Genomic DNA, 14,496 nt, shown 5'->3' on the forward strand with positions numbered 1-14,496 from the left:
TTACTTTTATGTGTTTTCGACTACAGATTCTGCATTAGTATTATTGAGAAACAATTATGGTCAAAGACTTTGTAAATGAGCTTTTAAAAAAATTACTCTTTTTGGAATTATCAAAAACACACATATTTTTAAAATCAGAAAATTGTAAGAACCAGGTTCAGTAAACCCATTTTCAACAGTAATAGAAACAAAATAAGAAAGGAGTCCCCACGTTGTTAGGGTTTTGAGAGGCACCGTGCAGACATTAAATTAGGGGCTACTTGGTCTGTATTAAAGTTATAGTTTGCATCTAGGAAAAATTTCACAAGATTAAATCATGAGATCCAAATACGCTCGTGGTTTTGACTAAACTGATGTAATTATTATTAACATTGCCCTTTTGAGACAACTGTGACATTACTTAATGCAACAGGGAACATGGATCACATTTCTCCAGACTTACGCTGTGGCCCAGGCCCCTCCTCCCAGCCACCTGTAGGACTAAACACTCTGACCCCTCGCTTGACTTCGGCCCTTTGATTCCACATATTTATCCAGGAACACAATAGAATTTTATTCTTCCTTGCTTAAATGGAATTACAATCACAAAAATTAAAATCCAATGACCAATTCTAGTTTTAAAAACTAGAAGAGGAAAAGCAAAAGAAAAAGATGTTATTATCAATGACGAATTTGGAGAGAATTCTTTAGAACACAACGAGGGCAAGTTACTTTGGAAACCACTGTATTCTATTCTTATATATATTTCTCCATGAAAGCTGTCCTCCCTCTGGGGCAGGAAGGTGGCGGCGGATCCCACGGCCTCCTCTTCCGTACTGCCCACGCCCGGGGGGAACGCGGCTTCAGTGGTGCGCAATCCAGCTCTTCCGTTTAGACTTGGCTCTCATTCCAGTTTAGGCTTCTCTTTCTCTTCTTCCATACCTAGAAATACAGGCAGAGTACTTTATTTGAACCTCAGATTAAATTGTGAGCAGGTCTGCCAAAGCTGCTTTATAAGAACTCTCATCTTCCACACTTCTCTCCACCACCCCTCTGCGCCGCACCCATCTGTCTTCTCCTAGCGAAGGAAGAAAGTCATTTACAATTTTCTCCAGAAATCTCCTCAGTGACCTCCCTCCCCACCCTCCCCCCCAATCAGGTCACAGCATCTCTGGGGCACACCCAGCTCTCTGGGAGCGAGGGACACAAGTTAGTTCTTGACTCGTTGAGTTTGCACAGAAACCCCAACCAGGCTGCTGCTTTGTAACCAGCTTCGAGCAACAGGAGGGGTGCAGCTGATGAGTTTCGAACAGACCTCATTTATTTTTATTTTGGTCCTGTCCCTTCCCAAGGCAGGGACTCTGGATTTTCAAAGTCAAGAAATATATATATATATTTTTTAAAGCTTGGAGAGTTTATTAGCCACAAGAACTGTTTATTTCCTATACCCGTGTGTACTTAAAAAGATCTCTTTCCAGTCAACCCAATCCAGGTAGAACAGTTTTCCTTGCTGAGAGATTCATATGTACCGAGTCTCTTGTCTGCTGTGAACAATTAGTGGTGTTTCATTTTCCAGGAGATGAAAGTGTTCAAGTCATTCTTATGAATTAAAGTTAAATCTGGGAAATTCTCCCTACTTCTCTTTTTTCTTTGCTTCTAGCTAAACATTTTTCTTCTAATGCCAAATTCTCAGAGACTTTTTGCTGGAATAAAAGAAGCTCCAATGTTGCTTTGCAGGTTTTGTTAGCGTTCTTTTATAAGCCGCAAGCTGTCTGAGGGCAGAGCCCTTAACTGTTCTGCTCTGGATCAAGTCCTGAGCACCTAAGACAGTGTCTGTCTCTTAGCAGGAGCTCAGTTAATCTTTATGGAATCAACTCATAAACAACAAATACTGAGGCGGCCTCAGAAGGCTAGACTAGTGGGAAAGAAATAGAACACAATATGAAACTTCACAATATAAAAAACTATAAAGTTTAACCCCAGAGAGTCTTCATGATAGGGCCTCCAGTAGAAAAGGGCCCCCCTGCCCTGTCCCCTGGCTTCCTCCCAGCTCTTCACATGTGTTCCGTGCTGTCAGGGTGGTGGCTGTGGGACGCGGGTAGCAAGTTCTGAACAGGTGTCCTTAGACAGTTTTTTAGGTTTGGTTTTCATGACTAAGGAACTGGCAGAAATCCGTAACACTTTTTCCAAAGTACTTCTCAGAAATCATGTGAAGGAAAACTTCGAATCGAGGAGGAAGGACATCTGAAGGGGGGAGGGATAGGGTCGAGGGGGAGGAGGCCGGGAGATGCCTTAGTCGTTGGGTCACCAAGGCAGAAAAACACAACACAGATTCCATTCAAACAGCACACATGATTTGGGTCTCAACTTCATCCGTGTTCCCTCTCCTGCGGAGAAGCCATCAGGAGCTAAGAGAGCTCGCCTTTCTCTCTGAAGTCTGCTTCGTCCTCAGTGTTCTCCTGCAGATGGGCTGGCTTGGCAGCGATAGTGGAATCTTCAAAAGCGGGGGTGGAGAACAGGGGGTGTTCATTGACCCAGACAGGGAAAATGGCTCCCCACCTACTTTAGTTTGGCACTTTGAGGTAGAGGGAAAAAATTAGACAGCTGTAAATAATATTTGGAAGAACCAGAGGTATAATTTCCACACAAAAAGGAGAAAGAATCCTGTCACAAAGCTGAGGCAGGATGCGCTTTCGGGAAGAGAGAGGAAGAGCTGATTGACCCGAGAGAGTCAGTCACGAGTCATGAGTGATTCCCTCAGGCTGGGAGAGGGGCTCAACCAGAGCACCACACTGGGACGCCGTAGGCTGGGGCGGGCCATGAGCTGGATGGGCAGCTGGAGGGGAGGAAAGGCGGAGGTTTCTGTCACACAGGCCTCACTCCCATCTCTTCTTCTTTCTCCTCTTTTACCTGATTTCTCCACCCTCATCCCAATCTTTTGCCTTTGGACACTTTCATTCCTGGTCGAATAAAGTGTGACTTTATTACGACTGGTCGCCTCAGTCAGACACACTGGAATTGGAATAGATCGTTAGCTTAAGTACAGAAATATTTCAGCTGTTACAGGTTGAACTGTGTGCCCCCCCAAATTCATATGTTGAAGTCCCAGCCCCAGGACCCCAAAATGTGAGAGAGGGCAAAAGGTGTGGCTGGAAGGCCGTTTGCTAAAGAGGGGTCAGGCGTATTGAGCCATGGGTCCAATGAACCAGCTCAGCCGCGGCCAGGAAAGACCTGCGGGAGACCCTCTTGTTTGGTGATTTGGACCTCCAGGAATTGCACAGAAAGCCAAGAAGGTTTGTGAGAATTTTGTACCAGTGGAAACGCTGCCAGCCTGGACTGAAAGGGACAGAGATGGGACAAAATGAAGAAAGAATGACACCGAAGGTAGTGCAGGGGCTGGCTAGCTCTCAGACTTGGCTGGGAACTGTGACCTCTTTTTGCCCTGCAATCCCTCCCTTTTGGAAAGGGAATGCGTATTCTACGCCCGTCCCATCATGGAGTTTGGGAGGCAGACCACTTTCTTCCGGGTTTCACAGGTTCACAACCAGAGAGCTGTTTCGCTTTAGGGTGAATGATAGCCCAAGGCTTACCCATACCCGATTCAGATGATACTTAAGATGAGATTTTTGACTTAAAAGAGTTGATACTGGGAAGACTTTTGAGGCTACTGGGATTGTATTTTGTATGCATGAAGCGCATGAATTTTGGGGGGATAGAAGGGAGAGTATTATGGGCTGAATTGTGTCTCCCCAAAATTCATGTGTTGAAGTCCTAACCCCCAGGACCTCAGAACGGGACAGCATTTGGAGATAGGGTCTTTACCAAGTTAAAATGAAGTTGTGGGGGGGCCCTAATCAAATATGACTAATGTCTTTATAAAAAGGGGTAATTGGGAGACAGCCTCACGCACAGGGAGAACACCGGGTATACATGAAGACAGCTGTCTACAAGCCAAGGAGAGAGAGGCCTGGAGCAGACCCTTCCCTCACAGCCCTGAGAAGGAACCAACCCTGCCAACACCTTGACTTTGGACTTCTGGCCTCCAGACCCGTGAGATAATACATTTCTATTGTTAAAGCCACCTGGTTTGTGGTACTTTTTTTCTGGCAGCCCTACCAAACTAAGACAACATCCACAAAGCCCCCTTGAGTTACTTTCATTTAAAAAGAGCAGATGCGTAACTATAAATTTACTTATTATTTACGGGCTTTTTGTTCACAGTTCCTGTTAGGTTGGTCTGTTTTGTTATTTTACGAGCTAGATCCATGGTTCTGAGTGAAGGTTCCAAGCTCCCATGCGTCTGGGTTTCCAACGGTGACATTCTGACGGTCACTAGAAATAACACTGGATTGAGCATCACTCAGAAGATAATAAACAAGGTGGCCCTGCAGCCACCTATTTTAATGGTCCCTTGAGACTTCTGGGCCTCAGCTGCCTCCTAGTGAAGGGGGAGGGTCGGCTGAGAGGATTTCTAATCTCCTTTTTAGTTCGAAGATTCTGCAATAATGAGATTTTATCTTGAAGTTGAAGCCAACACAACATAACCACGCGGAGGAAGTTGAGCCACTAAAACTCATTATGAACACAAGGAAGGGGCTCAGATGTGGGATTCCTGCTTCCCGGGGGATTTTGTTTGGGGTGTAGTAAATGTACTCAGGATTGTAATACTCTGCTTGATTGTACTCAGTTCATTCTAAAATACACACACACACACACACACACACACACACACGGCACACACTGCTGTTAATCAGCAGTTTCAAACTCAGCTACCTACAGAACCAGAAAGCTAATACGACCAAGCAACGTGGCCAGGTAAGAACCAGGGAAAATTAGAGAGCCATCCAAAGGGGCAGTTGATACTCAATTCCAATTCATTGTTGCCAGAAGAGAACAGTAGGCTCATGTTGCCAACTCTCAAAATATTTGATAAGCTAAAAAATCTGGCTTTTATGTGAAATCCCGCAATTTTGACATGTGGGTTAAAAATCAAAAATCCCAATATGTAGGCATAACAAAACTTTTTGGCAGGTGAAATCTGAGGGTGGTCATCAGGTTGTGATCCTGCTCATAAATGAAAACGATGCCCACTGAACACGAAACACCTGCCATGGTGGAATTAACTAGATGGTCCCATGTAGATGAAATTAATCTCTATCTTTGAAATGAGTTCCAAAATGTCAGTCAACCTTAGCTCATGTTACTTCAGAGAAACAGCACACGTTAAGTTGAACAAATCATTCAAAAAACTCTTCGTTTCACTATTCATTTTAAACTTCTCACTCAAAGCGCCTAAAAAGCAGTGTTCTATTAGTCTAGATTGGACTTTTATCTTTCCTGGTTTTCAAGCCATTTTCTCATAGAAGTAGCAGAAAAATGGCCAAGTGATTGTGAGAATCAAGCCAATTGAGGAGAAACAGGCAGTCATCAATACTCCCTGAAAACACATATTGGGCACATTAGCTTAGATTTAAATATGGCCTTTCTCCCAAGAAGCCGAGAAAAGCTTACATTTTGTTCTCAAAATATTTTTGTAAGTTAACTAAATACTTTTATAAGTTAACAGAGAAAGATTACTATTCCCACTGAACAGAGAGGAAAATTATTAAAAGATTAATTCCTGGTCTTCTAAGCTGTGGCCTGCAGGCCTGCACTGAATAAAGAATTCTGACACTTCTTCTAAGATCCCCTTTTGACATGAAGCCAGCTGCCGAGAGAAGTAGCTCTGGACCTCCTCTGGGACATTTACCATTGGCTCAGCCCTCGACACAAACGCTCACAGGAGGTCCACACACAGAAAGTCCAGTTCAACAGCCAGGCGACGACTGTGTTTTATTGGTCCAATGAGATCAAGCTCTGGCACAGTGTGTGAAACAAAGTCGGGTGCTCAGTGTTTGTGGAACGGGGATCATTCACTGCTGATGTGTGGGATGCTGTGAGTATATCAGAGGTGCCCAGAGCTCGCTAAAATCCCCAAACCCTCATGCCTTTGGATGTATTTTCCTGTAGGACTCAGATCACTACATATCTGTGTTGTCACCTTTTCCATTTTCCCGTTTTTATGTTATCTTACATACACTTTGGGCGGGTTTTGCACGGCTGGGGTAAGATTACGTGCCTTGCCAAGATGGAGGGTCTGCCATAAATAGAAACAAAAGAGAAATCAAATCATAGGTTAAGAGCGTTTTTGCAGCAATGAAGTCTTACCCTTTAGTACCCGTACCCCTCTGCCACCTTCAACCCTTGAACATGACATCCTGGTGGATCACAGGGGCTGGAGGCATTCTGCGCTACTTCGAGTTCTAGCACAACGGTGGCGAGAGCGCTCTGAGGCAGCTACACTCACGCAAATGATGATGCAAAAAGTGGTGACCTAGGTGACTTCCAATGAGATTCTTTGGTACATTTAATAATTTATCTCTTTGATTGGGGAGAGGTCCCTTTAGCTAAGGCAGTATTTTGTTAATCAGAGTGAACTTCCTAAATTTTTTTTCTGTTAACACTACATTTCTCCCCATAAAATTTTATAGACATGCTTCTTTTCTCTTAGATTTGGATGTTTTACTAGCTAATAAGACAAAGTGAGTAATAAACCTTTCAGGTAACTGCCAGCAGCTCTTAAATTAGTATTGTAGTGATAAAAATGAAGCTCTTCACAAGCTATCCTGCGCTACAGTGGAATTTTCCTTCTTTCTCTGCACACACTCTTTTAGACAGCAATTCTCTTGTTTTATGCTCCCCTAAACAATACTTACTTCTCTGTGTATCCCAGATATAGTTGTTCAGAACTTCTCCCAGCAGGTACAAAAAGTTCATTAAGACGGTTGTGGACCCAAAAAAGACGATTCTGGCTCCTGGGCCAATGTGTTCCAGGAAAGGGTACACCCACATCCCAGTTACATGATGCACCCAACACACCCTGCAACAGAATTGGAAAGGAGACGAAGACGAGAGTTACTCTCATGTTACAAATAGATCAGCATTGGTACCCCGACTCCACCCACTCTTCAGCAATGCCAGTCACAAGTCTGCTTCTGAGACTCAGGAGCTACCAGAAACTTTGTTGTTGTTGTTGTTTGCTTGCTTTCTTTTACTTTTTATCCTGAAACAATTTTAAACTCAGAAGAATTGCAACTAAGGCACAGAGGATTCCAGTACGCCCTTTGCTCAGCTTCCCCGTGGGTTAAGGTCTCCTATATCCATGGTACAATTACTAAAATGAAGAAATTAACATTGGTGGGATATTATTAACTGAACTACAGACTTAATTAGGGATTCCTCAGTTTTCCCATTAATGTCCTTTATCTGGTCCAGGATCCCACGTTGTATCTACTCAGTCTCCTCCAATCTGGCATTCCCTCAGTGTCTTCTTGTCTTTCCTGACACTTGAGTTCTAGTCAGGTATTAGAAACTGTTGTTTTTCTAAATAACTCTCATACAATCTTCTTTTTCGCATAATAAAACAATACAGCATTAGGCAACCAAACTATAATAAAACCTGGATGGATATGTGCCAGGAATCCTGCCCTGCTGCCTGGCAACTAGATGCCAGTAAGCACTCCATATGCAGACAGAGCCATCCACATGGTTGTCAGCAACATCGCTGACACCTGGCTCCCCACAACCTGATCTTTGGATCTCATATTTCTTTTTTTTTTTTTTTTCTGTTTTACATAATACTTGCTTGCAATTCTTCCATTTGTGTTCCGGAAATATTTTAGGCTCAGTGGGAATACAGCATCATTAATCTTCACTGTTTTCAAAAGTTTAGGTAGACTATTTGCTCCATTGGTTTGATTCCGACACAACTGCCAAGAGCTGTTTTCCAAAACATTCTTGGGTTCATTACTTTATCAACTGTTGTCAGTTTTGAAGACTAAATAAAACACAAATAACTTCATTGCATGAGGAATAAAGATTACTTTTTATACTTATGTCTTTGGGGTCATTTTCCTTCCCCTTCATGGCTTCATTCCTCTTGAGCAGTTCAACTACATATATATATATATATATACCTCATCTGAGGCAAGAAACCTGGGGATCTTTATCTTAGATCTTGCAGTCTCAGTGAGGATGACATCATTTCCTTCTCAAGGAAGTGAAAATTGGTTTGGGGAGGGTGGTGAAGACATCTTACTCTTTTTACGTATAAAGCACAGCTATAGATATACACAGAACATAAACAGACAAACAGTTTATCTGTGGTATTAAACTGTCATGGGCTCAGCAATTCTACTCCTAGGTATATATTCAAAAGAACTGAGAGCAGGGACACAAACAGATACTTGTATACCAATGTTCATAGCAGCATTATTCACAATAGCCAAAAGGTGGAAATAACCCAAGCGTCCATCAACAGATGAATGGATGAGCAAAATGTTGTATCTACAAACAAATGAATATTATTCAGCCATAGAGAGGAATGAAATTTTGATACAGGCTACATACAACCTGGATGGGCCTTGAAATGCTATGCTAAGTGAAAAAAGCAAGAAACAGAAGACAAATATTGTATGATTCCACTTATATAAGACACTAGAATAGGCAAATTCATAGAGACAGAAAGAATAATAGAGGTTACCAGGAGCTGGGGAGAGTGGGGAATAGGGAATTATTGTATAATGGGTACAGAGTTTATGTTGGGGATAACGAAAATGTTTTGGGTATAGATAGTGGTGATGGTTACATAATATTGTGAATGTACTTAATGACACTGAATTGTACTCTTACAAATGGTAAAAATGATAAATATTATGTTATGTATATTTTACCACAATGAAACATTTTCATGGGGTAGAGATTAGGGGGAAAAAACCTAGAAATGTTCCTCGGTTGAGGGAGTCAATAATGAAAGACAGGCTGAGAAACACTGCCTTAGAGGGAAAAGGCATCATTAGGTCCATCCTGGTCAGCTTGAATAATTGTTCACACTAAAAGATTTTTACCAAAAGAGGATGCTAAGCTAGTCAAGATTTTTTTTAAAGGCTGAAGCATTTGTGAGAATCAGCAGAAATTAAATTGTTAGGACCACCCTATGGGATTCGGGCGCCTCATATTCTGTTTGGCTGTAAATTAGAGGCAGTTTCATCTTTCTAATCTTGTCTTAACTAATGTAAGGAGGTGTGTGCCCACCCACTGGCTTATTAATTCCCATTGGGATGATATGCTATATCCCAAAAATCTAACACCATAAAGCTGTAATTGATTTTGCAAATCAACTTATAATTAAATTCTGACTCACTGTAAAATTGTTTCCTCAATTAGGCAAATTAGGAGCAATTCAAATTATGAATGCCAGCTATACTTTTTATACCTGATCCTGGCACTCTACTTGTTTCTGGTAGAACGAACTTTCATCTACAACTTCTGGTAATGTCTCTGATGCCAGGCCTCTACACCTCAGAGTTGTTTGCAGTTTACTTTTGTTTTATATGGAATCATCTTATAATACTTAACAGATATAATAACCATGACCATGTCCCATCTTTCTGTAGACGACTGCTAAATTTATATCTCTAGTTTTGACCTGATTTCCAGAGTCCTACACCCAGTTGCCCACTGCACATCTCCCCTTGGGGGAAGCATCTCCAGCCTAACGGTTCCATAATGTCATCATCATCCCTGCACATCTCTCCCCTCCCTCCATCACCCAATAGCAGACATCTTTCACTTCTCCAATGACTACTACATTTTACTCCAGCGGTAGCTTAGGGAAGAAAACGCAGGCTCATCTTTGACTCTTCCTTTTCTCACAATTCACATCCAATCTATCCTTAGATCCCATTGGTTCTACTTTCCAAACACACCCAAAATATCTGCTTCCTACCACTGCCACCACCACCATCTGGGTCAAGCTGTCATCACCTCTCACAGAAACCACACATAGCTCCCTGCGTCTTTGCTTTTACCCTTGCTGCAGTCTATTCATCAGCCTGTTCTCATGGGAGCAGCCACACTGATTTGGATTAAATGCAAGTCAGATGGTGCCACCACTTTGCTTAAAACTCTTGCTTCTCCTCTCAGAGAAAAAGCCAGAGTCCTAGATGGTTCCTCAAGGCTCTCCCTGACTTGATCTCCTCCTATTCTCCCTCTCGCTCCCTCCACTCCAGCGACACCGACTCCTTGGTATTCTTGGAGCACACTGAGTGCTCGTTGTATGCTCCCATGCCTGGAACAGTACTCTTCCCCCCTGCGTCCTGCAGTAGCCGCAGGCCTCCCTTGTGTCCTTTGGGTTTCCACTCAGACGTCGTCTTCTCGATTGGGTCTTCCCAGGCCAGTGTATCAAAAAATTGCACATTCACCCTGAAACTCTACTCTCCATCCCTTTATTTTTCTCTCCAGCCATTTAATATACTATCTTTATCTTTACTTATCTGTTCATTGTCTGTCCAATGGGCATAGGCATTTTATCATTGTATTCATTGCCATGTGACACATAGGATGTACTCAATAATTATTTGTTGAATTAATGACTGAATAAAGGAGGATCAAAAACAACAACAGCTGGGGCTGGACCAGCGGCGCAGTGGTTAAGTTCGCACGTTCCGCTTCAGTGGCCTGGGGTTTGCAGGTTTGGATCCCGGGAGCGGACCAACGCACCACTTGGCAAGCCATGCTGTGGGAGGCATCCCACACATAAAGTAGAGGAAGATGGGCATGGATGTTAGCTCAGGGCCAGTCTTCTTCAGCAAAAAGATGAGGATTGGTAGCAGATGTTAGCTCAGGGCTAATCTTCCTCAAAAAATAAAAAATCAAAAACCCAAAAAACCCAAAAAAATACAACAGCTATTTATTGAGCCTTTACTATAGGACAGGCACTTTGCCAATAACTTAAAGAATAATTTAAAAAAATTTCAATAAAACTCCCCTAAATCTCAATGCACTTTGTTGGCAAACCATTCTGTAGATAACCAGATAGTAAATATTCTCAGTTTTGTAGGCCATACAGTTTCTACCACACTCTCAGCTCTGCCGTTGTAGTGGAAAAGCAGCTGCAGACAGTATGCAAATAAATGAGTGTGGCCGTGTTGCAATAAAACTTTATTAGTGGACTCCAAAATTTTAATTTCATATAATTTTCACATGTCATGAAACAGTCATCTTCTTTTGATTTTGTCAATCATTTAAAAATGTAAAACCACTCTTAGCTTGTGGGCCAGAAAAGAAACAAAAAATCAAAAACAGTTGGTGGGCTGCACTTAGCCCCTCGGCTGTGGGTTGCTGAGCCCGGGTTTAGGTAGTTCCTTGTATTTCCCAAAGCTCCTTCATTCACATTATGCCATCGAGTCTTCTCAGCAGCCTGGATAGAGCATGTCACTCTCATTTTACTGAGGTAGAAATCTGAGCGTACAGAGTCTAAGGAGAGTGTGTCCGAAGCGGCAATGGCAACGGGAAATTCTCAGGCCAGGGAGCGGACAGCTCCTCTGAGCCTGCTGCTCTAACATGACATGCAATCTCCTTCACCTCATTCAACTGCCCTGGGAGGAACGACAGTCCCCATTTCACAGATAAAGAAACTGAGACTGGACTAAAGAACTTGTCTTAGAAAATGGCAAAGCCAGGAAAGCAACGCACATCTGGTTTCTTTCCTGCCGCATGGACTTGCTTCCTGAAGTGAGGCATCATTTAAAAAGAAGTGAGGGTTTCACTGCCAGTCTTCTTGACTTGGTAGGCCAGCACCTTGTCAGGTGCAGAAGTCCCGTGACGCGGGGTTTCACCTGAATCAGGGTGGATGATGCCTCACTTGTCCTAACAGGCTGTGCTTTCCCCATATGCTTCCTTGATACAATCAGGGCTCAGTTTTCTCACAAAAATGACTCATGGCCTTGCTCATCTATTTGTGGAGAGTTCTCGGTTTTGGATTGACTTTCAATGTCTATCTCATTCTAAGACCTTCTTGTCTTAGAGCCCAAATAGCTTATGTTTAAGGCAATGATACCAATTTTAATTTTAGCCTAAAAAATTGATAACCATGGTGCATGTGTGTGTGTGTATGTGTGCACATACGCATATATATAATATGGTATAGTATCATAAGATTTCTGGGATGGTCTATTTTATTAAATGTACCTCCAATTTCATTCACTTTAATGTCCAATTACAAAAATGATATTTATTGATGCCTCCTGTCTGAGTATTGTGGTACACTCTAGGCATACAGAAATAAATGAGGCAGAGGTGATCCTGGTCCTCATGGAGTACAGTCTAACAAGGAATACAGATATTAAAGCAGAAATTACAAATGGCATCAGAATTTAGATAAGGTAAGTCGAGGGGCGCTATGGGTGCACAGGGATCACCTCCTGCTTGTTTTTGAACCTTACACTTACCATTAGTCTTTCTTTCTCTTGTGTATTCAACTTTCTTTCAAACCAATTTTTTCATAGCTGATAAATAGACTCAAATGGCTTTCATTAAAACACAACCAAACAGTTTCCATCAACTTCACAAATACTGTTCTATCTCTCTCCTTCTCTTCAAAGGCAAAATTCTCCAAAAAGTGGTGGTCTGCACTCACTGACTCCATGCCTGTAGTTTGCACTCATCCCGTGCCCCCAGCTGTCTGGCACTTGTCTTGATGCTCCACCAAGACACACTGGCTCTTCAACATCAACTTCTCCTGGTTTTCCTGCCATTTCTTTGGCTGTGCTCCTTGGTTCCCTTTGTAAATTCATCCTTTGCTACCCAACCACTAAATGTTGAACTTCCTTTCTAAACCTCTGCTCATATTATGCATTCTCAGTTGATGAGTTCATTCATGTCCATTGCATCATGTCCATGACCTATACATAGATATTTCACAAATTTACATTCTAACTCAGATATATTTCCTGTTCCAGAACAGTTTATCAAACAATCCTCAAAACATCTCATTTTGTACATCTTAAAAATACCTCCAACTCACTCTATCTACAGCCAAAGTCATGCTCTTTTCCCTCAAACCTGGTCCTCCTCTGGTATTCCTTATCTCTACACATAGTACTACCATGTGCTCAGTTTTGCAATTTGAATCTGAAAGTCATCTTTGCAGCTTCTCTCTCTTTCATGAGATGTATTCAACCCATTACCTTGTCTTGTCTCCATTACCTCCAATATGTCAATTTTTTTCATCTCCATCATCAGCATCTTAATCTGTATTACAACCACTACTGTCTGAAGTACTATAATAGTTTCTAATTTGTTTCCACATCTGCTTTTGCCTCCTTCTGATTCATCCTTACAACTTGCAGAGTAATCTTTTCAAATCAGAATCTGAACACACATCCCTTCAAACATGTCAATGGCCTCCCATTGCTGTTTTGTTAAAGAACCACATTTTTAAAGAAATCCAGAATGCTCTTCATAGAGTGGCTTCCACCTGTCTCGTACCTTGTGCCCATTACAATGGCTTTCGTGTGGTTCCTTGATTTCACATGTTCCTTCCTGTCCTGTGGATTTTCACATGCTCCTCTTTCTGCCCATGCTGTTAGTTACCCACCCTGTAGACTCATTAAGTTACTTCTTAGCTCAATTATTATAACTAACGAGTCATCACTTAGGAAAGCCTTCCTTGATCTACTAGATTAGGTTAAATTTTATAAACTCTCATAGAACCATGAATCTCTCCTATTTTTAAGCTCTTTTATTAGTACATAAATGTGAATGATATCTTTATTTGAATAATGTTTTCCCCTTCTAGAGTATCTGATTCTGTGAGTGAGGGACTGTGTCTATTTCTACTTCTCACTGTATCGTCAGCACTTACCGCAACGCCTGTCTCATAGTAGGAGAACGAATCAATGAACAAAGCAGCATTTAAGCTATGATAAGAAGGATGAGTAAGAGTCAATTGAACAAAGATGCGAGGCAAGAACTTTCCAGCCAAATGAAACAGCATGTCCAAAGACCTGAAAACAAGGAGGAGTTCCCAGATGTTCAAGAAGAAAACATTTTTGTTGAGATCAAGGGAGAGAGGGCATGAAGGGCAGGGAGGTGCCAAACTGTGGGAGGCTTTTTAAAACATGGCAAGAATTGTGGACTCTATTGTAATGTGGACAACAGGAAGTCTTTGAAGGGTATTAAATAAACGTGAAAGTGATCATATTGACCTGGAAACCAATCGCATCAGAAATGGTGGTGGCCAGGACTGGAATGGAAGCATTGGGAAAGAAAATTTGTGGATAGATTTGATATTCTACCAGTGAAACTGTAGGTTGTATGCAGTGATGTGCTTGAGACAGTCAGCAGAGCTGGTTGTGAGCTCTTTAGGAAGTTTGCAGACTGGTTGGTTGGTAGCTTAAATTCAATCATGGTGGGAGTATTTACACCAAGGACTGTCAAATGCTACACATCAGACTCCCCCTCCCTCGCCTCCAGAAGAGCTGGTTGTTAAACACTTGCCAGTAACCCACTGGTTACTAGCATTTTAAAAAGCAGCAACAGAAGAAAATATAATAGAAAATATCAGAGGGCCTTGCATATAATAATGATAAAAATTGTTTTGTAAAACAGAACTTCTGTTTCAGTTGTGTGTGTGTG

General features: G+C 42.0%; 1 protein-coding gene across 8 annotated transcripts in view; it reads right to left on the reverse strand.

Moving 5' to 3' along the window:
* Positions 1-336: 336 nt before the first annotated feature.
* AIG1 (androgen induced 1) overlaps positions 337-14,496 on the reverse strand; it is a 227,621-nt gene continuing 213,461 nt past the window's right edge. For 3 of the 8 annotated variants that reach the window (XM_070602821.1, XM_008531714.2, XM_070602824.1), the window contains 3 exons: positions 6,735-6,898; positions 6,098-6,115; positions 337-921 (listed from right to left, as the gene is read on the reverse strand). In XM_070602821.1, the coding sequence (XP_070458922.1) occupies positions 894-921; positions 6,098-6,115; positions 6,735-6,898 (210 nt within the window). In that variant the 3' untranslated portion in view covers positions 337-893. Of the gene's footprint in view, positions 922-6,056; positions 6,116-6,734; positions 6,899-14,496 lie in introns of all 8 variants that reach the window. The other 5 variants (XM_070602822.1, XM_070602818.1, XM_070602825.1 and 2 more) reach the window with 2 other exon arrangements.

This window comes from Equus przewalskii, chromosome 32, assembly GCF_037783145.1.
Source record: "Equus przewalskii isolate Varuska chromosome 32, EquPr2, whole genome shotgun sequence".
In the NCBI taxonomy this organism is placed as follows: domain Eukaryota; kingdom Metazoa; phylum Chordata; class Mammalia; order Perissodactyla; family Equidae; genus Equus; species Equus przewalskii.